Consider the following 27880-nt stretch of genomic DNA (forward strand, 5'->3'; position numbering starts at 1 on the left):
ACTGAAAATATTATTTAAGCTGCCCAAAGCAGAAATGTCACTTAAATCAGTTTAAAAACTTGGGCAATACATTCAGAATTTTAAGAAACTAAATTAAGAAATGAAACCTTTCACGAGGGCAGATGTGGGAGAAAAAGCTCAGCATTGCAGTTTCTGAATAGACTTCCTGAATAAACAGACAAAAAGCTGCAATTCAGCATTTTTCCAGATCCAATAAGAGGTTAGATTTGACATGGAGAAGAGTCGTAGGGTCTGATAGAATACTCGAGAACATTTGAGGAGCAACTTGCTATTTACAAAACAGTTCTCACACCCATACATTTGAGAACATTTGAGGAGCAACTTGCTATTTACAAAACAGTTCTCACACCCATACATTTGAGAACATTTGAGGAGCAACTTGCTATTTGAGAAGCATTTGAGGAGAACATTTGAGGAGCAACTTGCTATTTACAGAACATTTGAGGAGCAACTTGCTATTTACAAAACAGTTCTCACACCCATACATCTTTTCACCTGACCTTCACAACAACTATGTGAGGCAGACAGTTAGTATCTAAAAAGATAAGAATGCAAAACCTGGGAGAATAAAGGATTTATATTTCATAATGTGCTGTGTTCAGAATGGCTTTGGTACAAGGTATAAGTGGACTTAAAGTATTTAGCATAATTACTATTGATCATATGATTGAGCTAGCATCTGTGTAGTGCAAAATAACGTGGGTATAAAAAAAACCAAGGAGACACGTGTTGCTAATAAGTAACCATCCACAAGTCCCAAATGTTGACCACTTTGTCCATGATTTTAGCTGTTTGCATAAAAGTGTATAGGTAACTATGGGTGTGTTCTTGGCATTGCTGCTGCTGTTTTGTTGTACAGGATGGATCGCATCAAGGCCAGGCAACAGAAATACAAAAAGGGTAAGGAGAGGATGCTGAGCTTGACCCAGGAGTCAGGGGAAGGCCAGGACATCCAAAAACTCTCTGAAGAGGATGATGAAAGTATGTTGAAACATTTCCTTCTTAGCCTGAGTACCTTGATGTTGAGTAAAAGTATGATATTGGGTAGGGCTGTGAAACAATGTTACTTTTCATTCTGCCAGTTTTATCAATGTATCTTTTTAACTCAGCAAGTTTTATGTTCCCATTGTGAGTGGGATGCCTTTGTTTGTTTCATAAAGTACATATTTAATGAGTCTATGACTTTACAAGTATTCCCCTGTTCAGCAAGATGACTTTAATATAACCTAGCTTCTGTTTCACGGACGTGTGATTCTGAAGAAAATAGGATGAGTTTGCTTCATTTGTTCCTTTAGGGAAGATATTTAAGATATGCAGTCTACTGTTGCCTTTGATTTCTATAAATTTTATACAGAAATTAAATATGTAGGTCTCTGAATAATAGTAGTTAAAATATCATTCTATTATGATGTGTTCCAATGAAACTTAAGATGAAATACATATTTATTATATCTAATTATAGATTTGTTATATCCAGTTAAGTTTAAAAGTTCTTTTTAAAGATGTTTGCATGGTGGTTTTCTGTTTGAAGGGAATAGAGAAACAATGCATGTTATTCTGCCAGTACATAATATCTATTTATCAACAGTAAATTTATATTTTTCCAACCATGCATTAAAATGATCACCAGAGAAATTTCTGGTTATTGGAATTATGCATTTTAACAAATTATTTGCCACTAAATTGTTCTATAATATCTGGGTGATGCTTCTTTTCTGTTAATTCCATGGAAAATTTACTGTGAGATGCATTTTTGACAGATAATCCCTTCATTATTATATTTCTTTATACGCCCTCAATTACTAGAGAGAAAGTGAAAATGCGGCATTATGTTAATAGAAGACTGAATATTTAGCATTATGTTAATAGAAGACTGAATATTTACCTTGTGAAATCGGCTGTTGATCCATGTAATCTTTTCAGATTCAGTAGAGTCTCTTTTCCTGACTTCTGATGTACTTTTGCAACTTGTCTAGATTTTGACAATTGAGTTGTTAAAGCGTGGTTTTCAAAGTTTGTTTTCTCACTTTCTAAGAATTAATATTTGGACATATTTTATTTTAGGAGAAGCAGACAAACAGAAAGCCAAGGGCAAAAAAAAGCAGTGGTGGCGGCCTTGGGTTGATCATGCTTCCAGTAGGTTTTCTTGATCCTCTTACAATTTCATCGATTCTAACCCTTATATCCTTGACCAGAATTCAGGCGTCCCCATGACCTGTGTGTTCCATGCATGGTTTGATGCTTGTGACTTGATAGGGGGTCAGAGGGTAGGAAATGTGATCTCTGTGGGTCTCTGAGCCCGACAGATGGAATCGTCCAGAGCAATCAGCTGATTACCCTGTGGCTTACGTGCTCCCAAGTACCACTTACGGGCTCAGAAAGGGAAGAGGGATTGATTACTGTGTTATCCAATTCTGAGGTCCAGAGTTCTGCTGAGATGTATTTGTTTCATGGCTGAAAACCCTTCTTAAAAATGAGTTTCAGCTCTTCCTGGGACTCTGCTTTAAGGAGAACCGCTATATTCGGAGTGTCCATGACCCTCTTTGTAAGGCACTTGGCGTGAATGCCAACGAGCACCAACGCCCTTCCCCACCCACCCCCGCCCCATTCCCAGAGCTTTGATTCCACTTGCATGTAAAATTTCTGGGCAATTTATTAAACATAAAGATGAGGACACCCTAAAACACATTTACTTTCTCACCCTGCCTCCTTCCCAGTTTCAAAACAGCTCTAAAACTACACTCTAAATTCAATGCCCAACATGTGGCTGGCCTCAGAGGCACCCGCAGCTCAGCCAGGACCAATTCAGAGCAAAGTCAGAAGATGGTTTTGGAAAAGCAGAGCTTCACAGCCACACAGAATTGGAGCATTTCCCCCACTGATCACAAGAAAAAAAAAAAAAAAAATGGATGAGGAATCGTGGAACTCAGTGACTTTATCTGCTCCGCTTAGCAAAGGACACAGCACTCACTATTGGCGATGGTATTCTAATGGAATGATCCATTTCAATTTGGCCCTCCTTGAATTTGTTAGAATATTGAATAATTATTCATTATCTTGCAAATTACTCATAATGTCTTCAGCCTTTTGCATCTTATATTGTGTCTCGATTACTGTAGCTAATGTAATCATACAGGTAATATCACCAAGGTCCATAACATCAACAGGGTGATATTCAGAATCACTAGAAAATCACATAGATCAGAATCCTTTCCCTCACCTAATTCTTACTGTCATTTAGATCTGGTATTGGCCTTTCACCCAAGAAATAATTTCCTAAATCAGCAAGCCAATTTGAGGAAGTGATATTCAAAATTTGCTCAGGATACCTGGATGTAATCAAATGTAATCCCAAATATTGAATTTTAGCATTATGGTATTAAAAAAATCCATGAGTTCTAAAGAGTTTCATTTTATTTGCTGCTCAAGTCAAAAGACAAAGATTCAAGTTGAAATTCCGTGTGACTCTTATGGTCCCCTGGCGTGTCAGTCATGCTAACAATCTCGTAGTGCAGATGCTGTGTGCCGATTTCTATCAAGTCACAAGTGAACTGTGCCGATCTTTCTGTTTTAAAGGACCCTTTGCTAGTTTAGAGAGACCTATCCATTTCAAAGTGGTGTCATACTGATGTTTTGTCCTTTCATCCGGGGGTACATTCCCACTGCAATCATTGTGGTTCTTTCCTTTGCTCATGTAAACATTGCATTTTGGAAGGAATTGGATATGGTCTTTGATCATCACCTTATGAGTTGGTTATCCTTGAAAGAACTTCTTCTGAAGGTTATTGACTTTATAGATTTTCTGATTCATTTCACCCTCATTATATCAAGTTCTTGAAGGCTGGTATTACACTACCTGTGCCTGTTACAAGACTTCCAGTGCAATAATGCTGGGATGTGTGCCACTCATAGTTTGGAATCAGAGTCTGACTGTGGCGTTAAAATTTTTCTACAAAACATATTCCTTTTTACAAGCTGGTGAGGAAAGGAAAGGAATTGACATGAGGTTTATTTTGTAGACTGTGACGATTTCCGGAACTTGCCTGGAAGCACTTTATTGAAAGCCCTTTTTCTGATCTCTTGAGTCATTGGGCTTTTAAATATTCCTTAGAGGTGCCAAGTGTAAGAATAAGTGTCTTTGGAGTGCCCTTGTGTAAACCCATTGATGACGTAATAATGCTGTTACGTTGTTCATATTATCGGTAAGCATCTGAGATGCTTAACATGGTCTGCAGGGGACACCCTCTCAGTTCCATATCTATGTGCACACAAACCATTGCATCATTGCTGTTCAATGATACCTTCCATCCTCGTGTAGTGGGTCTCCGTGTCAATTCTGTACAGCCTAAGTCAGTGCCAGGCGTCACTTTATTGTCAAATATCTGAAATAAAGGGCCAAGTTCCTTTGGGATACAGGTGGTGGGATTTTAAAAGTCATTTTCACACTCAGCCATCAGCATCAGCATTCATGGTACATATATGGACCCAGGCTGGGGCAGGATAGCTATGAGAACCCGGAAACGTATATATAAGAGCTTCTCTACTTATTATTAGCAGATAGAACTTCAGAAAATATTCTCTATTTCCTAGTTTTATTTCAATAACAATTTATAAAGGAATTGGAGACTTTTAAAATACTTCCTTCTTTTTTTGGTGTGTTAATTGTACTTGTCACATACAAATTGGCAACATTTTTCAAATAATAAAAATCAGTGTTATGACTGTGATGAAAAATGTTTGGACTCAGTATCCACATGAAAAAAAGTTATTGAAGGTATGATTGAATACAATTGAAGCTATTGTTGATTTTAGAGCCTATAATGAGGGTAAAATGTTCAATATTGGAAATCTCGGTTTTTACCAAATAACCACGTGACGTCAAGTCAATGTGACTTTCCCTCAAATCTCTGAGCTTATCTGAAGCGTTACTTTCATGGTCGCCCTCACTGTCCAACAGAATGCTGTGACTTTGGTTTGTTCTTGCTTATTCTTACCTTATTTTGAATTGCGTTTATTTCCTCAGGCTTAGGCCCAGTCCTCTGGGCCTGGTTCTTTCTTCAAAATAAAAATAACAAATTACAGTGCTTCTGTTCAAGGATATAAGGCCCAATTCATTCACACTGCATCTTCATGATGGAGGCTTCAGATTTGTCTGAAATCTGGGCAAAATTATTCACTGTTGTGTTTAGTGATATTCAAGCAACTAATTTTCAACAAGCCAAGGTTCCCCATGACCTTACAACGGATAAGTCCAAAGGATAAATAAAGACATCACATGATGTCATACAAAAGACACCTCAGCATTTGAAAACACAAATATAACTTGAAAATATGAATATGTTTTCCTGCAATGATGGTACAGTTCTTGTAGCATCAGAAATGCACATGCTGGGTCTCTTTTCTCTGATAAAGTAATGATCAAATTGATAAAGATTCCATTCTCAATCTTCTTTAACTCTCTGAACATTTCAGCTCTCTCTGCTCCCATGCTTAAGACAGCCATATGTCCTGGTAGGGACAATGTCAGGCAAGGCAAGGACAATCCATACTGTTTGTGCTTTGGGTCTTATGGTCGGTACAGCTCTCCTCGAACTTCAGTAAGTGACTGAGGGCTCCTGGTTGACCAGAAGTCTCACAGCGCTAAACTGTGTGGACCATGTCTGCCAGGCCTCCATCTGTCCCATCCTAGGTGTAGGAACAGCCAGAGTGTGGTGGTGGTGCTCTGTTTTTGATGTTACCTGCCCATTTGCTCCTCATGACAATGTGTGATTTTTTTAAAAAACTCTTTCAAATGTCTTGCCATCTGTGTTACGGCCCCGTGTCTGCATAGTATGAAGTGAAGGAGAAGGCTGGTGACACTGATTCTTGGTCCTGAATCATCCTGATTAGCTTTGCTACAGCAGTTTGGACCCATTCAGACAACACCAAAGCCTCTGCTTCACTTTGGCCTTGCCTAAAGGCCCCAAAGTGCTGAATTGTGACACGATAATAGTTTTCAGTCCTTTGGCCATCTTGGTAACAAAAGCGGTTGCTGCAGAGTTGATCTGGTGCATCTGTGTAAAATTTGTTATGAAAAAGGAAGAAAACGCCAGATGAATGCAGCAGCGGCCAGGTCTCCTCGGAGGCCTGGACAAGGCCTGGTGCTCTGCAGACCACATAGCACCTCCTCATCTCCTGTTTCCTCCACCCCACCAACGTCTCTTGCTGTGGTCCTTTGAAGGACAATTTGTGTGTCTTTGGGGGCATTTCATTCATACGCCCCCAGTTATCTCATATCTCTTCCAAGAAATAAGTAAATATTTTGTTCTGCTTAGTGGTCAGGAGTGGAGATTACTATTTGTTTGAAACGGACAGTGAAGAGGAGGAAGAGGAAGAATTAAAAAAGGAAGATGAAGAGCCTCCACGAAGGTCAGCTTTCCAGGTAATTATGGGGATGAGGGAATCACGGTCTTTGCTAGTTGAAGAGTTTTTCTTTTTGACAGACCTTGATTGCAGGCCTAGATTTCTTCTGCCGTGTTCATATGTTGTAGCTCCCAGAAGCTTCTGATTTACACCTGAAATAGTGTGTCCCGTCCTGCTGCTTGCTGTCAGCGTTGCCATCATTACTGCAAGAGTTGCTGCAAGAGCACTGGTCCAGCCAGGGCTTCGTTCATTTGCATCAAAAAAAAAAAAAAAAAAATTCTGATGCTCTAAACAAAAATAAGCCTTCCTTGGGTGAACTTTCTTTTGCTGGCCTTGCTTTGGATTGTTTGAGTGGACTTCTAGTTCCATAGGTGAAACAGCTGACCATGAAAATAAAATCCCTGCTTTGTTGTGAAAACAAACGGTCATTTCAGTGTTACTTCAAATTTTGAAAATCAGTTCCGTTTGTATTGCTAAAGATTTTAGAATGTATTAAAATCATGGAAACCTCCAGCCCAGTTTTGACGTTCTCAGCCTAACTGCCTTTCTTTTTCAGAGCCTGCTGTATCGTTCTCGGTGATATGAATCACCAGCCTAGTATCGTGTATCCAGTGAATGTATAGTGCTTGTTAAAGTTGTGGGCTTGTCAGTAGAGTTACCTATGGGATGAAAACTTGGTATAGATTTCTGTTACAAAGGAGCGTATATAGGACTCTTCTTTCCCATTTGTTAGACTACAAGGCACACAGAAGGATGTCCATCCTGGCTCATGATGTGTCCATGAGAAGGCCATTGTCAGCTTGTTGGCCAGGTCTTCCCAAGCTGGCAGGTTACCTCCACCCCTGTCTTCCCAATGAAATTGAAGAACTAAATTATTCACCAGGACACCTTGCTCTGATGCTTTGTCACCGGCCCCGTTGCCTCCTGTGTGTGTTTCTTGATGACAGTGTCTGTGTGCATGTGTGTAGCTGGCTTATCGAATACTAATGACTTGACTTGTTTATTTTTTTTCCAACGAGTTTTCTTCTAACCATCACTCATCATGCAGCAGAGGAGAGAACATGACCATCTTCACCATTTTTACAGATTACATGAACGATAGGCTATTTTCTTTATTCCTAACCTACAAGCAGGGTACATTTTATTCCACATTCAGTGATGAGCACGCCTTAACCTAGTTGATGTAATTATAGAGACAAACTCATACCGATGTCATATATTAAGTGATCAGTTTTTGGTTTTTTCTACTAATTACTCTTGCTTTGTCCTTCTTTGTAGAGAGCTATTGGGAAGTTTGCGTCAGCCATTTTAGCCTTGCCAAAGTCTGTCATTAAACTTCCCAAAACTATTCTTCAGTATTTAATCAGAGCTGCAAAGGTATTTGATGTTTTACTGATGTGTGGTGTGTGGCCCTCCGCTCTGTAGACCTTTAGACGAGCAGATCCCGTTGCTCCACATCTGTGTTTTCCCTGTTCTATACATCGTATGATGAAGGAATTAGAAGAATTTAAAACATCAGGCAAACTTTTCCAAAAACTGTTCTGAGAAGACAAATTTCTTATTATGTGTTTTTCGGTGGACATCAGAGCCGATTTAAAAAATAGAAAGAGAAAATGCAGATACAGATCTAATTTCTGCCCTTCTCGTAGTTTCGCCTAAGTCACATCTTGTGTTAAAAGGTCACATCTGGTTGCATGCATCAGATATGATGTGTCAAAGTATGATCATTTTTCTCAGAAAGCTGGTAAAATTAAGAATCAGTAATAAAAGACTCATTTTGCTCCATCTCCTTTTTGACTCCCTTTTAAGCCTCCATCTTCCTAAATTGGACTCTTCTGGCATCTTCTGCCCTGCGTTCAGCATCTCTCTTCACTGGGCTGAGCTGCCGTGGATGGTCCATGCAGCCTCCACACTCCATGTCGTTAGGGATGCTGCTGAATAAACTGATACAGTTATTTGTTGATTCACCCAGGAAACAACAGAAAGTATCCAGCTACCTATGCTGTGGTCACTAAGTTACTGGAAATCGTAAAGTAATGAATCGCTCTTCTTGTACTTTATAGAAAGCCATTTCTCCTGCCTTAATCTGGAGTAAGCACTTGAACTAACAAAATGTTCCTCCCGGGTTTGGATAGCGAGGGAGACCTTTGCTTCTCACCTTTCACCTGGGGGTCTTATTTAAGTGCAGGTTATTTCGATTCAGCAGGTCCAGTGGGACCTGAAATTCTATGTTTTTCTCAAGCTCCCAGGTGAAGTGTAAATGCTGGTTTGCCTTGAGTAGCAGGGTCTAGACCTCTGGGCTCCCTCCCTTTTTAAAATGCCAGGATTCTGACTTTTAGTTTAATATTCCCTGCTGCCACTTCCCTGGGCTTCTTTTCCTCCCCCCTTTTATGACGGCACTACGAGTCTCTCCATTCATATTTAAGAATTTATATGAAAGACTACAATGTGATTATCCCCCATCTTACTGTAAAAAAAAAAAAAATTGTTACTGGCAACAAAAAGAAAGGTCTGGATCACAACTGAATTAAAAAACATTTTAGAAAACAACCAATTTCAGTTAAAGATCTACACTTCCATAAAGTTCTCTCCTGTTTCAAAAATTAAATGTATTTTGCATAAGAAGTTTTCAGTCAAAGGAATCCCATTTCCCTAACATCTACGGTGAAATCACTTAGGGTAGAGTCTGAGATGAAGTTGGGCTAGTGGCAGCAGCAGTTGGAGAAGCCAGACGTCATTTATGCACATTTTCATGTGTTTTTCTGCTTAGGATTAGTGTGCGTGTGTCTTTTCTCCAGAGACACCATGACACTGGGTGATAGTTACCTCTGTGACTTCAGAATTGAGATGTTTCAGAATGAAACTTAACTCAGTGTCTCAACTCTGTAAGAATTGGGATGTTTCCTCTTCCTTTTTCATTATCAACTTTTTCCTGAAACAGCTGGCCTGATCCTCTGTCCGATGTTCCTGGAACTGTAAAATATTTGTATTTCCAAACATCGACATGGAGATCATTTACCTACAAATGAGGACTTGTCATAATAGTCTCTCCGTCCCTCCTTTCCCCTTATTTGCATGATCCAAACTCTCATCTCAGTGAGAAAGCACCAACAGGATCAATCATTTAAGGGCCACATGTAGCACCAGGAATGCCTTTCCAATAAGGCAACATCTGAGTGGCCCGAGCCCTTTCTACGAGACTCCTTCAGTTCTGTCCTGAACCCACCCTGCTCTCTCCTTCCCACCCTCCCTCCCAGAGGCTTCATTTTTCTTCAGAGCAAAAGACTTGTGCACCTAATACATTCACAAATCCTGAATCACTTTCTTATTTTCTACTTTGGCATTCTTGCATTATCTAAAACCAGTATCATAATAACACTTTTTTTAAGGAAATGCCACCATATGTATCTGTTAAGCCTGAAATTTTCTAGAGTTTAGCAGTTCAGAATTTTTTTAAAAATCAGTATTTTGCCGAAGCAAGTTTGCCTATTAACATCCTAAACCTCAGAGATACTCTTAATAGAATTCCCAGTTAACACGCTCAATAAACATCGACCGTAAATCCCTTTTTTGGTTGCTTCTCCTTCAAATTCCAATTCATCTTCTCACTTTCCAAAATACGTTTTTGGCATAAAATAGGATAATTTTTTGCCTCCTGGGTTTATTATTCAGAAACTGTACAGGTCTTACATGCGTGTGAATTGCCCGTAAGATTCAGATTTCTACCTGTGAAGAAAAAGGAAATGTTCTGTCCTAGTAACCCATGACCTTTACATTTCCATGTGTGGAAAAGTTGAATCCCTCTTTATTTTTACAATGCCAGTGGTTTGCTTACACTCTGTTTTTCAAAGATTTCAGAAATCTGAAAATAATATAGAATAAAATGAAAGTGTCTGGGTTTTCAAGCGCCCCCAGGAAACATTCCTTTAACTTTATCTTCATAATAGAACACCCAGCTTCCCTGAGACCAGGTGTGTGTGGGTGCACGCAGAGCATGCTGCCCGGCTTTGAGGTTGTGGATGGCTGACTTTGCGTATCAGGGTTTTCTTTCCGTTCCTTCTGCATGACTTGGGATACTGTTGGTGGGCGGGCTGTTCACAATTGCTCTATTACGGTTATTGGTTGTACTGTATTAATGCAACTGTTTTTAGCTATTGAACGAAAATGACAAAAGGCAACCAGAGGCACCCCAGTTTTCCTTCTGTACCATTCTGGAATAACCCCTTAACCTTCATATCACATTATTTTTCCTCTCCAAATACTAATCAATCTACAAAGCCCTTTCTCAAGTTGCAGTTGTAATAGCTGTTATTCACAAGAGAGAGTATTGGGACTTCCCTGGTGGTCCAGTGGTTAGAGCTCCATGCTTCCACTGCAGGGGACACAGGTTCGATCCCTGGTCGGGGAACTAAGATCCTGCAAGCTGAGTGGCATGGCAAAACAAACAAACAAACAAACAAAAAAAAAACAGAAAAAAGAAGAGAGAGTATCAAACATGCAAAAGTATTTTCCCAAAGTAAATGAACAAAAGATGTTTTGGGTTTAACTCAAAGTTTATTTGTGCCGGGAGAAAACGAATGACACTTAGCCAGGCTTCCAGCTTATTCCTAGCGTGTATAATGCAATAGAATCAGGAACTAAGTATCACAAATGGTGGTGGGATGTGGGGATGTGGGAGAAATGGTGGTTTGTAGGCCCAAAGTATTTCATGATTGTCTGATACCAAAGAAAATATATGCCTACAACATCTGTTTTCACATTTTATTTCATGATAATGGAAATAGCACAGGTCAGCTCAGTGTATTGAGGGATATGTGAAAGGGAAGTTTAGTTTGTGTTGAGAGAAAAAAAAATTCTGAAAGTCAGGCAGCTTGGTATTGGTCCCTTTTCTTTTAATTCAGCTTATTAAAAATCCAGAAAATAATGGCGCTTTCTCCCTTCAGTTTGTTTATCAAGCCTGGATTACTGACCCTAAAACAGCACTCCGACAGAGGCGCAAAGAGAAAAAAAGATCTGCAAAAGAAGAACAGAAAAGAAGGAGAAAAGGATCTGGGGACGGTGAGTGATGAATGCAGCAGCACCCCTGCTTCTGTGATCTTGAACACAAATAAGGAACTGCAAAGGACAAGCTTGGGAGGAATGAAATTCTTGACTTCTAAAGAGTGCAAAGAGTTTTACTTACCCTTCATTATTCAGGTCTTGGAATAAATTAAAACATGAATTTAAGTTAAGGTGCATCTTATAAAGCGAGAAGAGAGAGAGAAGCAAAATAAACCTGAAGAAAGTAGAAGGAAAATAATAATTTTTAGGTGGATATTAAGTCATAGAAAAGAAATATAAGACAGGACCTGATTATTAAGTGAAAAGCTGTTCTTGGAAAAAGCTAATGATAAAGATGAACCTATGGAAATTTGATCAAGAAAAAAAGGGAAAGCACAATTAAAGAGAAGTCAGGAACCAAAATGGAACATAACCACCGGTGCCATATTCAACATTATACTGATTCATTTGAAAACATATGATAGGAACACATCTCTAAGGGGGAAAAGAATTCCAAACGACAATAAAACACACCAAAAGCAAAGTTAAAGAGCAAGTGGGGCAATCAGGAAAAATATTTTCATTATGTATCAGACTAAAGATTCGTGTTCCAGATGTATTAAGAACTTCTAAAAATCAGTAAAAGAAAAATTCAACCCAATGAATGAACGGATGTGAAAAACAATTCAAGATCAGAAAGTAGAAATGGCCAAAAGGAGCTCAATTTCACTAGTAGTACAAGAAACACAAACTAAATATTTTGACATACTGTTTTTTTAACCTATTGGATTGGCAAGAACCTAAACATTTGATAATATCACTGTTTGGAGCTAGTGGGAGCATACATATTTGTGGTGTTCTAAAGCAGCATATCCACTTTGAAGAGCAGGTGTCAGTATCCATGAAAATTTTAAATGTGTGTCTCCTACCAGAGATCTGTCCCACCTCCAGGTGTATGGCTTAACTTGAATCAGTATTTGCACATGAGCGCAAGCACACGTGTCTAAGAATATTCATCAATTATTTATAACTAACAAAAATTTGGAAACATCCTGAATACCCACATAAAGAAGAAGAATCAAGTAAATTATGTTACCAATGTATTACAGCATACGATTTAGTAATTTAAAAAATGAGATGGGCTACTTTGAACTGACTTGGAGAACAATTCCTGACATATTGTTAAATGCAAAGCATTATGTTGCAAACTGGCATGCACATTATGAAACCATTTATGAAACAAAGGAAACCAAAGTGCCTCCAGACAATATTTTGCATTTTTAATGGGTACATATAGTCGTGTATAAATGCCAGAGGAAGATCAGGAAGAATACTTAGCAAGTTAATTACAGTGGTGACTTCTGGCAGAGGTGGGGAGAGACTGAGATTAAGGGGTAGGATTAAAGGGAACTTTAGGCTTGTTATATTTTAGTTCTTTACAAAGAAAATGTAGATATAGATTCTTTGTGAAATTAAAAATGTGTTCAAAAAAGAAAAGAAAAGGAAAGGAAAACATAATTTCTAATGGAACTCTAATTGCAAAGCCCTTCTACTTTTTGACCATTCTGGTCCCTGCTACCTCCTGGTAGCTTTTATTTTAGTTTAGTTTATTGGTTAAAAAGGCAAAGTTAAGACACAGGCAATGTAGCAAGTCAAGCAATAAAGAAGTGGATGCACAGTCTGGCCTTGAAAGCTACCCTAAGGCACCAAACCCTTGCATTGGTTGTGCTCTCTTCCACCCCTTTCCTGTGATGTACAGGCAATGTTTCCTTTGTTTCAAAAATGAGTCCATGCCGTCCAAATTCTCCTGTATGTTCATTAGCAATGTATCATGAACACTTCTCCAATTAAGTATTTATAAAACTATATCATCCTTTTTTAATAGCTGCAAAATATTCTATAATATGCATATGCATAATTTATCCAACTCTTCCATCACTAATGGACATAAGGTTTGCTTCCAGATTTTGCCACAATTAAGAATGCTATCATAGATATCCTTGCACAGAAGATATCCTTGCACAGAAGTTCACATATAGTCATGTGTGTGTGTTTTTAAATGCATGGCAAAAAGTCAGGAAGAACACACACTTTCCACAAAATAGATGATCAAAAGTGGGATTTCTGGGTTAAAGTGGGTGCTTTTTTACTTTAATAAATATTTTCCCAAAAGGGTTTAGAAATTTACATTCCTATGTATAAGGTGAAGGAGTGTCTATTCCCCTGTAGCCTTATCCCATAGGCTATTATTACTGTTTTTATTGTGTGTCTTTCTCAAGGATGACAAACGGCTTTTATTTTCATTTGAATTTTCCTAACTAATGAGATTGAACATTTTTTATTTCATATTTTCTTGGTATTTTTTACTTTCAAATCTAAGATTTAAAAATTTTATCATGTTCCATACTATCATTCTATTGGGTTGTTTGTCTTTATTAATGTAGGAAATATTTATATGTTAGGGATATTATCCTTTTTTATGTGTTACAAGTATCTTTTTGCCAATCCAATGCTTATCTTTTGATTTAGTTTATGGTATATGTTTTCTAAGCAATGTTTAATTTTTTTGTGATGTCAAATAGGTCCGAATTTCTTTTTGCAATGTCTATGTTTTCATCTTGTTTAAGGAAGTCTTCCCCCCCCCAATTTTATGCAAATGTTTTCTTATATTTCCTCTTAATTTTATTTACCTTTTGAATTTTTTATTATTATGTGAAGTAGAGATCTATTATGCTAAACCTGTTGGGTAATGTCTTCCTTTTTCCATTGAAGTTAAATGCTCCTTTTCTCAGTATTAAGCTCCCATTTGTGGTATGGCTCTTAGGTATGTTTCTGGACTCTGTATTCTGATCCACTATCCTACTGTCTAGATCTGGGCCACTGTCATATATTTTTGAGTCCAGTAGCTAGAGTTAGTTTTAATATTTAGTGTTGCAAACTTCCCTCACTATGCCCCTTTTTTCAAAATTGTATTTGCTATTCTCAGACATTTGTTCTTCCAAAATTATTGGGCCAATTCTAAAAAAATCTTTAGTCATCTTGTTAATATCTCATTAGTCTGTATCATGAAGATTATTTCATGCGTAGATACACCATCATTTACCTACAAATCTAGGACAGCAATAATTCAAAGATATTGGGACAGAAATAAATGTTTATTTCTTTAATAAATATTTATTCAGCACCTTCTTGATGCAAGGGATCATCCCTTCTTCGTCGGCAGATGAAACAAGTAGCATCTGTCCTCCCGAAGTGCCAGCTGCCTTGGTGCTTTCTGTGCAATAACTCACTCGCCCCTCACTCCCTGCTCTACACTTGGGGATGTGAGGTCCCAAAGAGTGAAGGAACCTGCCCTGGTCACAGCCAGCTAGTGAGTGGTGGGTCTGGAATGCATAGCAGGTGTCCTGCCTCCAGACCCCTCCACCTTAACCAGTAGGGAACACAAATATAGGGGGAAAAAGCCCTGTTGACATAGAAACTGCAAGGTTTCATTTAAAACATAAGCATACATAGAATAGTGTGGGACCAGAGGACAAAAGGTGACTTATGACCCAGAGTGCAAAGGAATACAGTACTTCGTGCAAAAGATAGTCTTTGACCAGAGCCTGGCAGAAGAAAGCAAGTTCGTGTATGAAAACTAAAGAGCAGGTCAGCTTAGCTAGTAAAGACGGGATGTGAAACAGAGCAGCAGAAAAGCGCGCAGTAGAAAATAAGTTTGGGAAGATTAACTGGAGTCAGGTTGTGAATCGTCTTTGATAGAGTTACCAGATAAAATACATGAACCCCGGTTCTAGTTGAATTTGTTAGAAAAACAACAAATAATCTTTAAGCTTCAGTATAATTTGGACATATTGCATGGGATTTACTTACACTAAAAAATGATGTGTTATTTATCTTAAATTCAAATTTAACCAGGTGTCCTATATTCTCATTTGCTAGATCTGGCAACGTCAGCCTTAAAAGATGAGGCTAAGAAATAAAATGAAACTCTGTGATGTCATTTTAAGGGTGACCCACTAAAATTTATAACATTACCCCGAGGTGTTCAAAATTACAACTTCACAGTGTGTAACAGGAGTCAGCACACTTTTTCTGTAAGGGGCCGGATGGTAAATATTGTAAGCTTTGCAGGCTGTAAACTCCTACTGCAACTCAACCCTGCCATCTTGGGATGAGAGCAGCCTTGGACCGTATGTCCACAAATGGGTGTAGCTGTGTTCCGGTAAAATTTGAATTTCATGTAATTTTCATATGCACAAAATATTATTGTTCTTCAGACTTTTTTCAACTATTAAAAATAGTTGAACTCACAGGCCATTTAACAACAGGAAGCAGAAAAGATTTGGCCAGAGGACTGTAGTTTACCCACCCCCAGTTCCATGATTCTCATTCTGGAGTGGAGTGAAGAGAATCTGAAAGCTCAGAATTCTTATGACTTTTCCCCAGGAGCTCTTCAAATCGGCAGAATGTCCTAGATTTCATTATAAAATTCCTCTGAATCCAGAAGAGTAGTGTTGGCATTCACTTACCCTAAAAGGATGTAACCCGTGTTTCTCAAACAGTCTTGGCAGGTTCTGTGGAGTGGGAAGACCGGGAGGATGAACCGATCAAGAAGAAGTCTGATGGACCAGGTAACAAAATAAAGGCTCCCATCGGCGGGGGGGAGATTGGAACTTGTTTCTTGCCCAGATAGTACATAATGGAAGGCCGCCTCAAAACAGTGAATTAAATCCTGTTGCTGCACTGTGACTTAATAATGTGTCCCTTGAAATCTCATCTCTAGTGAAATTGTAAAGGCACTCCAAAAAGTAGACCTGACCTTTACACTGTGGGATGAAATGTTGGGTTAGAGTCGGCTTGTAAATTCCTTTATCCAAGAACCTATGAAAGGGAGTTTGGAGAGCAACTTGTAAATGTCCCAGGGAAGCCATCAGAGTAGAGGCACAAAAAATATTGGCAATTAATTTAAAGTACATGGAAAAGGAGTGAAGTGAGAAGTAAGTCACTGCGGAACTGAGCGGGCCTCCAGGCTTGGGCCAACCTCCTCGTCTTAGGGAAGAAAACCAAACCCCACTGCGTTTGCTCAGGACTCCACACAGTGGGGGACAGAACCGGTGTCTTCTAACCGCTAGCCCAGTCACGGTGCCGTTTAGGCTTCACGGAGTCCATGATTGGGAGGAAGATTTCTCCATCAGGAAAAAAAGAGGCGAAACAAAAGCCTCCAAATGCAGTGAACCCAGATGCCTCTTGGCTCCACAGACGCCGCTTCCTCTCTCACGGGGCTGGCATTCCTGTAAGCATCACTTAGCAGCAGGCAAGGTTTTCAGGCCCTTTTGCTCTGGACACAAATACATCCAAGGATGCCATCTGCTGACACAAAATGAGGCTTCCTGAATGCTCGCCAGGCCCTCGGAGGCACAATCCTTGAACCTGGCCTTCACATCCAGATAATCGGCTCATATGTCTGTGGGACCACATACCCCATTATTGCTGCAAAGCTTTATCACGCTTTGGATGCCACAGCTCCTTTTCCAGGCACTTTTCCATGAGCTTTACACGCATCGACTTGTTCAACCCCCTCAAAACCCTCTTCCCCATTTAACCAAGAAGAAACTGAGGCAGAGAAAAATTAGCCAACTTCTCCAAATCTATACAACCACTCAAGGATAGAGTTGGGATTTGGATCCAAGGACTCAGAATCCAGAGTCTGTGCTCTTAACAACTATGCCCTCCGGCCTCTGTGGTTAAAAAATAAACAAGAATAAGAATTCTAATTTCCCATGTGAGTCTGTGATCACCCCAGTGGGTAAAGTGCACGTTATGTTACACAGGGCTCCAACATAGTCAGGAACACCATAAGCAAAACCGTGAAATAATTAGGCTTATCTTCACAGCTTCTAACAAAATAATTGTGAATATATGAAACAAAATAGGTCGTCAAAAATATAAGATGCTGCTAAAGTTTATCAAGTTTAGTCCTTCAGCCTCCAGGGGTCGAACTTGCCCTTGATGTCTACACGCAGAGGCTGTGGGCAGTCAGTATCTGCCAGGTGGGGCTCTCTTGGCCAGTTCCTCTGGGCCTGCTTGACCCAGAGGCTCAAGGCCCCTTCTCACTACATGCTTCCCCCAGCTCCTTTTCCAGAGTCCCAGCTGGCAGCTCCAAGGTTCCTGTGACCTCAGTAGGTAGCACCGTCTACCGCTTCCTTGTGTCTCCCTGACCCACCTGGACCATGTGCGGAGCCCATACACTAGCTAAGCTTCCCTTGGATGGTTTTCCTTTGAAAAGAGCAAAATTTCACCTGAGAGAAGTTCTGCCTTTCTCCTAGGCCACCCAAATGCACAAATAATTGTTTTTCCATGACAAAGTCAAACTCTGGTTCACGTTTCAGTCTTTAAAGTAGAGAGAGGACAGCGACAGGGGTGGGCCCTACACCTGGGCTAGAGGTTGCAAGACTCCACCACTCCTGGGCCAAATCCCACCTGCCACCTGTTCTTCTGTGGCTTGTTAGCCAAGGATGACTTTTACCACGGTTCATGGCTGGAAAAAAATCAAAAGAAGAAGAGTATTTAATGACATATGAAAATTATGGGATTCAAGTGTCAGTGTCCGTCATTAAAGTTTGGTAACCCAGGCTTGCCCGTTGATAGACGATCCACCCACTGTCTACAGCTGCTTTCACACCAGCACAGCCGAGATGGCCAGAGACAGCAAGCCTACAAAGCTGGAAATGTGTACTGTACGGCCCCATCCAGAAAATGACTCCCCCTCACAGAAAAGCTTATGCCAGTGAATTTTGTCTTTTTCTACCTGCTGTATTAGTGACCTTAAACTACAACCATTCCAAACTATCATCATTAATCATAAATTCATTATGCTCTTACTATGACAGTTGAATCTGATTTCCTTTTTCTGGTGAGAGGAAGAGTGAAGGATACAGGTTGTTTTTCTTATTGAGGGTGTTGGTGGTGGTGCCTTGATTTTTTTTTTTTTTTTTAGACAATAAGGCAATCCTTAATTCATTGTCGTGTTCACTAAGTATTCCCTTTATTGCAGTCAGTGTTTGAAATAGCTAATAAAACTAATTTTTTAAAAAGCCAAAGTAAAAAATGTACACATAGATGGTGATTTGGTGATGTGTCTTGAAGAATTCCTTGTATACCAGTTGAAAAAGCACTGATTTACAGGAAGCAGTGAGTAAGACAGACAGTTAATATGGGATCTTCCCTCTTTTATTTTGATTCTGACCTAAAATAAGTTATGTCACAGCCGTGACCCAGAGCTCACGTTGAATTCCGGGGGTGCCGGAGAGGCACAACATCAGGGACACGGTGGGAACCCGAGCGGAGCTTGTCACATGCGGCCTCCCGGGCTGGTCCCCAGTCACAGCTGAGATGAGGAAGGCAGCCCAGGGTCATTGGGAATCTCGGGGCTCCTGTGGTTTGGAGAGGACTGACCCCCCCCCAACCCCCGTGGAAAATTTTGTAGTTAGCACAGCTCGATGTCATTAAATACATATGGAGAAGATAAGTCAGTGGTTTAGATAAACTCTTAGTGTGTGGACTGAATTCCCTACAAAATACCTTTAAGGTGGTTTAACTGCAATCCAGCTGCAGTGAGAAGCATCAGAGTCTTCTGAACCAACAGAATTGTTTCCCACGACAATTGTTACTTAAGAAAAGAAGAAACATACAGGAAAAGCATTAAAGGACCCAGTTACCTGGATAGATACAGACTGTTTCTGTCCCTGCGTCAGTAACAAGTATCTTTGAGCACAATCTCTACTTTTAATCAAACCTGTTAACTGCATACGGACCTATTCTGACTGATGCTTTGACCCAAGGTTAAAAACTCTATCCACGTTTTGTTTTGGTGCTTCCGCAGCAGGTGTGGAAAGCTCCGCCCACGGCTTCCTAGCCTGGGGTCCCCCCGACGCCCTTGTCAGTCCCTGTTGGGGACGAGGGCAAAACCAGGGCTGCATTTGGTAAAATACCACACACAGCACCACGGCTGAGGGCACGATGTCCCTTTAAATTGTGTTCTCTTCTTCCTCCTAGATAATATCATCAAGAGGATATTTAATATTCTGAAGTTCACCTGGGTCCTGTTTCTGGCGACCGTGGACAGTTTCACAACATGGCTGAACTCCATCTCCAGGGAGCACATTGACATCTCCACCGTCCTGAGGATCGAGAGGTGCATGCTGACCAGAGAGATTAAAAAGGTAGCACTGGGGCTTCCCTGGTGGCGCAGTGGTTGAGAATCTGCCTGCTAATGCAGGGGACACGGGTTCGCGCCGTGGTCTGGGAAGATCCCACATGCCGCGGAGCAACTAGGCCCGTGAGCCACAACTACTGAGCCTGCGCGTCTGGAGCCTGTGCTCCACAACAGGAGAGGCCACGATAGTGAGAGGCCCGCGCACCGCGATGAAGAGTGGCCCCCGCTTGCCGCAACTAGAGAAAGCCCTAACACAGAAACGAAGACCCAATATAGCAATCAATCAATCAATCAATCTTAAAAAAAAAAAAATCCCTGAAAAAAAAGTCATGTAATACTAAATGATCTGGAGGTGAATCAGAAATGCAGGCTAAATACTTTAAAGAAAAAAAAAAAAAAAAAGTAGCACTGCTGGCATGATTCTGAAAGTCAGTATCCAGAACCCCAAGTAGGATCAGACAAAATCCATTCTCTCTAGACAGTCTTTACATAACCCCTTTGCTTTTTTGTATATTTAAGTCTGTTCCATGCTCAGAATGAAAATAATCAGACGCCACACACACACACACACACACACACACGCACACACACACACAGTCCCGGGATCTCGGCCAGTGGGTCCTTTCTGTCCCCTCCCATCACCACCGTTCGCAGCTGCACAGGCTCTGCCGTGTCTCATAAAGGAGCATGTTGTATAGTCTGGCAAGTTTGATGTGAAACTTCTCATAAGGAAAATTAGGATATATGCAGAGCCACAAAATACAGCCACAGATGGTTTATAGATTACATTTGAAAATAATAGTTCATTGCTGGAAAAGTTACTCTAACTTAGCAAAATTATCTACATATAAGAAGGGATTTCTTTTTCAATAATTTTACTTTTGGAGATGTAAGTGACACATAACATATTAATTTCAGGTTTACAGCATAATAATTTGGTATTTGTCTATATTGTGAAGTGATCACCACAGAAAGTCTAGTTCGCATCCATCACCACACCTTGTTATAAATTTTTTTCTTGTGATGAGGACTTTGAAGATCTACTCTCTTAGTAACTTTCCAATATGCAATACAGTATTGTTAACTGTAGTCCCCATGCTGTACATTGCATCCCCAGGATTTATTTATTTATAACAGAAACTTTGTACATTTGACCATCTTCACCCATAAACGAGAACGGGTTTCTTGTTCGGCATGACCCAGTAACATCGGGCACCATTAATTCAATGAGTTAATGTCGATCCCCAGCTTGACTAGCTTGGCTTTTCATCCTATTCAAGGTGTGCGTGATGGTGGAGGGTCGTCCATATTGAGAAGTGCCAGGCAGCTGCACAGGCCAGTGCTTCGTAAGGACTGTGACAATGTCTCCTTCTCTGCAGGGCAACGTCCCGACCCGGGAGAGCATCCACATGTACTATCAGAACCACATCATGAACCTTTCCAGAGAGTCGGGACTGGACACCATTGATGACCGTCCTGGCGCCACCGCAGGTATACAGACAGCCCACAGGATGGACAGCTTAGATTCCCACGACAGCATCTCCAGGTACGTCACGTGCTCCACGATGGTGTTGCTTTTGACAAAGGTAACAGAGGTGAGAAATGATGGGTGAGGTGCAGATTAATCAGAATCATGCAGGGTGCCCAGCCATTCCGGGCTGTCTCTGTGGCCACAGCCAAGCAGAGCATTGCCCGTCCCTGGACCGGGCAGACAGAAGCAGGAATCAATAATAACTATTAGCAAGACCTGTGTGATTCACAGCCACAGGACTGGGATTTCCAAGCTGGAGTCAAGTCAGACGAGCCTTCCGCATCACAAAGTGACTAATTGTATCAAGAGCTGCCTCTTTAATGCCTTTAAAATGCTGCTCCAGAAAGAATCTTCTGTTCTAGAATCTTCTACCATCTATTGCTATCCTTGATCTTTTCCTTTCAGAAACGTTACTTTATGGTTCATAATTTTAGAAATTTGAGAAGTGGTTCTGTCTGCCCCCGTCTTCCACATTGTGTGGTCACAGCCCTGCTTCACACAGGCACCTGCGCTGACCTTTCACCTGGGGCTGCACTAAACACTGTGCATGGGTTTCTTCACTTTATCCTTAAAAGACCCTTCAAGATGTACTGTTATCATCCCCATTTGACAGAGACATGAGCCTCTTCTGAAATTTCATGAGGCTATAGACTATTTCCCAAAGGGGAAAACCACACATAATTACAAATTTTTTCCGTAGAACTACAGGGGTTTCACGGGCCTCCAGAATATTATATGTGAGCCTGGCTTAAGAATAGTGGTTCCAGAACCAAACTCTGAACCAAATGAATCAAAGAGAAAATTAGAAAGTGAACTGAAAATCAGTTGTTCATAAAAAAACATACACGATTCCTTATTCCTGAAAGTTACTTATTAGTAACTTTCAGCTGCGTAACCACTGAGAATATGATCAATTAAGAAAGTAACTAAATACTGTAAATCACAACTTTAGGAGGTTGAAGAAGAAAAAGAAAATAAAGACTGGCCAAAATAAAATCAATAACTGCCTTTAAATCTGATCCAAGATGACAAACATAAAGCTGCACCCATAGTCAAAAACTGTGAGGCAGGAGATAATTAAATCCATCGATTGCTTTTTAACAAAGACTGTCAAAATATCCCAAACATTTTTAAATGGTCAATCCGTCAATACATTTACTAGTAGAAAGCCAATACCTTTAAAATTATTTTTTAATGTTCTTTTACTCTTTATTTGTAAGCTAAAGAAAAGGGAGACACAATAGGTTCATTATGTCATTAGTAACTGAGTGAACATATTTGCCCTTTCCTTAAAGGCTGAGCAGAACTTCCAGTTTCTTTGTTTAGGAAACTTTCAAATCATGTGTCTGCATTAGAGTCCACAGGAAGCCTTGCCGATTGCTGGGGAGGCAGTGACCTTCTCTGGGAGGGACTCCCAGCATGAAAGCTTGCTCTCAGACACCTGTGCCCTGCAGCAGGGTAGTGTCAACCCCAGCGGGGACACAGGGACACACACGCTCCATGTGGCCCGGCCCCTTTCCGAGGACCCAGCCTGCGTGGAGCCCTCCTACTCACCCCATCTCACCCACTTTTCCCTCTGGCAGACAGTAGAGGGGGTTAGGGTGGGAACCTAACAAATGAGTTTGTATTCCCTTTGACTTATTGGAATAGTCCCGATTTCCTTCAAATCCAGATGTAAAATAGCACTTTTTAAAAAATGGTTGTTTTATGAAATCAGATATCCTCTACCTTCTCAGAAAATAAATTAGTTTAAGTTCCTTCAGGAAACGGTGACATTCTAAGGAACATTCCTAGATATGACCAGAGTGGTTATCATTTGAAATGTGTGCCCCTGGGGTATCTCGATGAAGACATCGTCTGATTAGATTTGTCATCTGTTATTGTGAAGCTTCTCCTCTTCCCTTTCACTTTTAAAACTGTCCTGGCTTGGATGACAAATTGGTCCACTGCAAATAACCCAATAGTCTGGGGTTGTGTGGGGTCCGAAAGTGGGCTGATGTGACAGTACAACTCACCTAAGAATTAACAAGGTTAATAGGACTTTGGGGTCAGAGCAATGATTCCCGTGCAGAAAATCGAGCAGGTGAGGGCACACAGCATCTTTCTGCTGCAAACTCCCAAAAGGCCATCATGGGATCCACCTCTGAAAATATGAAATGACACAGAAGCTCACAGATCCAGTTCCATCATCTCATAAATGATGAAACCGACCCCGAAGATGGGAAGCGCTTTATCTAAAACCCAGCAGGCAGCCAGTGTCGGTCGGCGTGGAGACCCAGGCCCAGGCCCACTGTGCTCATCCACTGCGTTCCTAGTTCATCTCCCCATCATCTTCTCTTTTTGTCCAGGACGGGTTGACATCTAAAGGAGTCAGTGTCATTTTTTAAAATCCTTATTAGAGACCGTTTGGTTGCCTGCGTGTTCCCCTCTCTCATTGCCTGAACCCCGTGTTGGCCGTATGGCTGTAACGTGCAGTCAGGGTGGCCCCTCCAGAGCACTCGGGGCTTGGTGGGGGAGCTATAACTCCAGGAACCTGAAACCCTTTAACGGTTCCATGAGCTCCTCGAATTCCCTACTCCCAGAGGGGACCCCAGAGGTAGCTCCATTGTCCTGAATGGTTTCCATTTTGCCCCATGGTCACTGACTGTGGACCTCTGACTGTCCAGCCAGCACACAGTAGGTCCCCTAGTGCAGCCACATGTGATGTTCATCCAGGAAATCAGCCATCCAGTATCGCAAGGGTCAGCCGGGTCACTCATGCTCAGGCTGAAGATTAGTGCCCCAGGAGCCTCTGTGTCAGGCACTTTGGGGGGTGTGTCCCTCTCTGGGGTTAAACTCTGCGTGTGAGCTGCAGTCACACCTCTGTCTGAGCTCTGTTGGCTGCGTCTCCAGTACTGTGATCACCCAGTAGCAGCTCAGCCCTAACTCTGCCACCCTTCCTCCCTGATTGTCGGGTGACAGGAGCTGAGGATTTCAGCCAATGGGCTCTCGCCCTCGTGACATCCGCCAACACCTAAAACGTGATCCTAAGAAAACCATTCATTAGGCTCAATGAACAGTTAACAGACAAAATGGCCCTGCCACTGCTAGATTTCCTTTGTTGTTGCCTTTTACCATTTTGTTTCATTTTTTTGATGTTGGTTTATATCCAGTTGCATATCAAACCAGCATCTCTTGTCCAAGCCATCTAGTTTGGTTCAACTGAATATCACTCAGAAAATGGGATGGAAAATTCAGTTTGTTGTGGTCAGTCCTGAGCTTCCCTCTTTCCCTTTGGAGACTGTGTTTAAAAAAAAAAAAAAAAAAAAAGGACATTATTATATAAACTTTACATGAGCAGATATTGCTGTGTAATCAGTTCAGCTACAAAATGCTCTCAATGAACTCAGAATTGGGTGGGGGGCTGTGAATAAAACATGTTTCCTTTCATCAAAAAAAACTCAGTTGTAAAAGTGGAAAACTATGAATTCTGCTCTGTGAGAGAAGGGTCGGGACTTGTCTTTATTCTAGTTCCCTGTCCCACCCAGAGAGTGACATTTCATCATTTATCAGCTGTTACATTCTTTTCAGCCCAGTACTGCTGTGTTTTATCTTCCCTTTTCTGTCCTGGAGGCCCCGCTGCGATGGTCGCTGTCCGTGGTGCTGGAGTGGCGTGTGGTTTGCTGCATGGCGGTGTCTGGGTCGCTGACCGTGTGTGACTCATGTTCCAGCGCTGTTTTAACACTGTGTCTCTGTAACTGTTTGCGCTGCTAGCTGCTACACGGAAGCAACCATGCTGTTCTCAAGGCAGTCCACCCTTGATGATTTAGATGGACCAGACACTGTTCCTAAAACAAGTGAGCGCGCTCGGCCCGGGCTCCGTAAAATGCTCAGCATGGATGTGTCCTCTTCGTCAGCTGAGAGCGCCAGCTTAGCCTCCAGGTGCTCACACGTGCATGCGTTGTCCGTAACCGTGTCACCTCCCCCCTGGGTCATTGCACAAATGAGTTCTTGTGACCTGTGTGTTTTTGTTCATTTTTATTTTAAGAATGTGCATGACTAACCAAAGCATAACCACCGCCCTTCCTGGGATACAACTGGTCGTTCCCAGGACAGCATTCTATTAAACTAACTGCTCTTTGGTTTTTGTCTGTTAGGAGTTTCTTTAAAATCCTACTATAAACATTGTCCTTCATTTTGTAAGTATTGCACACTTTTTATTTCCAAAGGAACAAGCATGTTTCCTCCTTGGTTGAGGGCTCAGGTAGGTGGTCCTCACAGGGAGAAATGGGTCAGGAAGGGCAGGAAACTTTTTCTCATGATTTCATCCAAAGATCCATGAAGTAGGGGAAAAAAATCCCAAAATCCCGTATGTAGTCACATTTAGTTGATACAGAATGAATCTGTCCATGTTTTATATGCATAATTAACATAAAAGTCAGGACATATTTTACCATTGGTTTTTTAAAAAGAATATTACTGTGCAGTAGAATATATCACCTTTGTAGACCTTAACTTGTTTGGTTTGGAAACGATTACTTTGGGCTTAAGTTTTCCCATTAAATCCTATGATAAAACAATAATCATTTAGAAATGAAATTACTTGCGTAAAAGCCAAAAGCTCTTTTTTGAATTGCCTTTGAAAAGTCAGCAGGAGCACAGAAGCATGAGCTGCATTGTGCTTATCCTGACACCAAACAACCTACCCAAATAACCCAATCCAAAACTAATGTCAACGTTGGCAAATCAGGGGGTTGTTGAGTCCTTGTTGCCGGCAGCTGTGTATCTCAGTTCAGAGCTGCAGGAGGCTGGTGCCTGGTGTTTCTGGGAATGCCATGGCCATTTGAGATGTCTTCTGGCTGGCACATGCTATGCCATTCCACTCTGTTGATTCCTGAACGTACCAGGATTTGCTGAATCCCTTTGGGGCCAGACCTCATTTAAAACCACAGAGAGCGTGCCTGTGATCGTTTACGGTCCCACTGGAAGTTAGACCTGGTGTGGGGCTGGCTCCAGTGGTCTGAAAACTCAGTGGGGTGATCAGTCAGTTTCACGGCCATGTCTAATCAAGGTAAGTCTTAGCCAAAAGCTGGTTGTCTTGGTGTTCCGACAGCCTTCTACGTGATGTGCACGCTTAGAACCAAAGCCCTGGGGACACTGAACACCCCTGAGTTAGGATCAAGAGCTCATACAAAATGTGGTTCTTCAGTCTCAGGGCTCAGCCAAACGCATTCATTCATTCATTCACATGTGTGCTCCAGTGTCCGTGACAAGAAAAATGGGTACAGTCTGCGCATTTGAGCATCTCAGTGTTTACGGCTCCAGCTGCTCACACATGCCGTTCAGATAGCAGCACCTTCTCAGATCTAACAGATTATCGCTCTACACCCAGCAGACTCTGCATCTCTAGATGACTTTTGTCCCGTCCCCTTCAGGGCTGGGTGTGTCGAGGTAGACAGTATAGAAGGCACGCTTTGAATTTCACGGCTCTGGCTGCTGTATTTCACTTCCAGCTTTTCCTGCACGGACCTGGCAGGGAAAGTTAGAAGGACAGAAGGGATGCAAGAGAGAAGAACAGGAAGCAAAAGTAGAGTGAAGATAATGGCAGAGGAGCTCATGAAAAATGAAGCTGGAAGGGGAGCTGGCAGCGGAAAGTCGTTGGGAGGAGAGAGAGCAGGAGGGCAGCCCAAGCTGGGGACTCAGCCCTGGAGAGAGACCCTCAGGGCAGAGAGTGGTGGGCAGGGCCTCCACATGCCAGGCGGTGGCGAGCCAGGGACGGGGAGGTGGTGAGCATTCAGTCAGATATAAGAGGCACCAGTGAGAAAAGGCAAAGGGTGAAAACACAGGGAGAAGCAAGCATGCAGGAAGTGCGCCGTGTGTCATAAAGCATGCCATTGTCTTGCCAACGGTCCATCATTCCTGTCCTCCCCTTACGGATCTGGGGTCCATTGAGAGTAGAGTGTATCTTGGCTAAGACCTGCGGACCCAGCCAGCTGAGGCTTCTCGTTTCCCTGAGCGCCTTTCTTTAAAATCCATACACTGGGAGGTGAGCTGAGCTCACTGTTGTCTTGATTGGAAATAAACACCAGGCCCCGTGGCTGGGAATCTTGATGGGATTGAAAACCTCTGCTCAGGAGGGCTTAGCACCCTGGGAACCTCAGCCCAACCCACCGTCTGTGCGGACCAGACAGATTATCCAGAAGGAGCAAAGCAGATGGAACATGGGGGAGCGAGGGGGCGTTTCCCCCCACGTGCCTGGATGCGCGGCCGTGGGTGCCCTCGGGAGGGCGGGGAGTGGGATGCTGAGACCAGGCGGCGCCCGTCCCTGTGTCCCGACAGTGAGCCCACGCAGTGCACGATGCTCTACTCGCGCCAGGGGACCACAGAGACCATAGAGGAGGTGGAGGCCGAGCAGGATGAGGAGGCGCCTGAGGAGGCCCGGGACACCCAGTCCCCACAAGACCCCACGGAGGACGGCGACGTGGAGGCCCCGCCGTCCTACAGCAAGGCCGTCAGCTTCGAGCACCTGTCTTTTGACTCCCGGGACGACTCGGGGGGCCAGACCCACATGGCGGTCAGCCCCGACGACAGCCGCTCGGACCGCCTGGAGGCCAGCATCCTGCCACCCCTGACCCATGAGCTGACGGCCAGCGAGCTACTGCTGAACAAGTAAGAGCCTCGGCCACAGCAAA

At 42.0% G+C, this 27880-nt stretch overlaps 1 protein-coding gene across 1 annotated transcript in view; it reads left to right on the forward strand.

Moving 5' to 3' along the window:
• PIEZO2 (piezo type mechanosensitive ion channel component 2) overlaps window positions 1-27880 on the forward strand; it is a 345750-nt gene that overhangs the window by 286899 nt on the left and 30971 nt on the right. Inside the window, exons 30-37 of the mRNA XM_059894050.1 lie at window positions 881-1002; window positions 2086-2157; window positions 6336-6442; window positions 11367-11481; window positions 16026-16094; window positions 19519-19685; window positions 21058-21224; window positions 27528-27857. Coding sequence (XP_059750033.1) covers window positions 881-1002; window positions 2086-2157; window positions 6336-6442; window positions 11367-11481; window positions 16026-16094; window positions 19519-19685; window positions 21058-21224; window positions 27528-27857 — 1149 coding nt within the window. The remainder of the gene's footprint in view (window positions 1-880; window positions 1003-2085; window positions 2158-6335; window positions 6443-11366; window positions 11482-16025; window positions 16095-19518; window positions 19686-21057; window positions 21225-27527; window positions 27858-27880) is intronic.

Source organism: Balaenoptera ricei, chromosome 14, assembly GCF_028023285.1.
Source record: "Balaenoptera ricei isolate mBalRic1 chromosome 14, mBalRic1.hap2, whole genome shotgun sequence".
In the NCBI taxonomy this organism is placed as follows: Eukaryota; Metazoa; Chordata; class Mammalia; order Artiodactyla; family Balaenopteridae; genus Balaenoptera; species Balaenoptera ricei.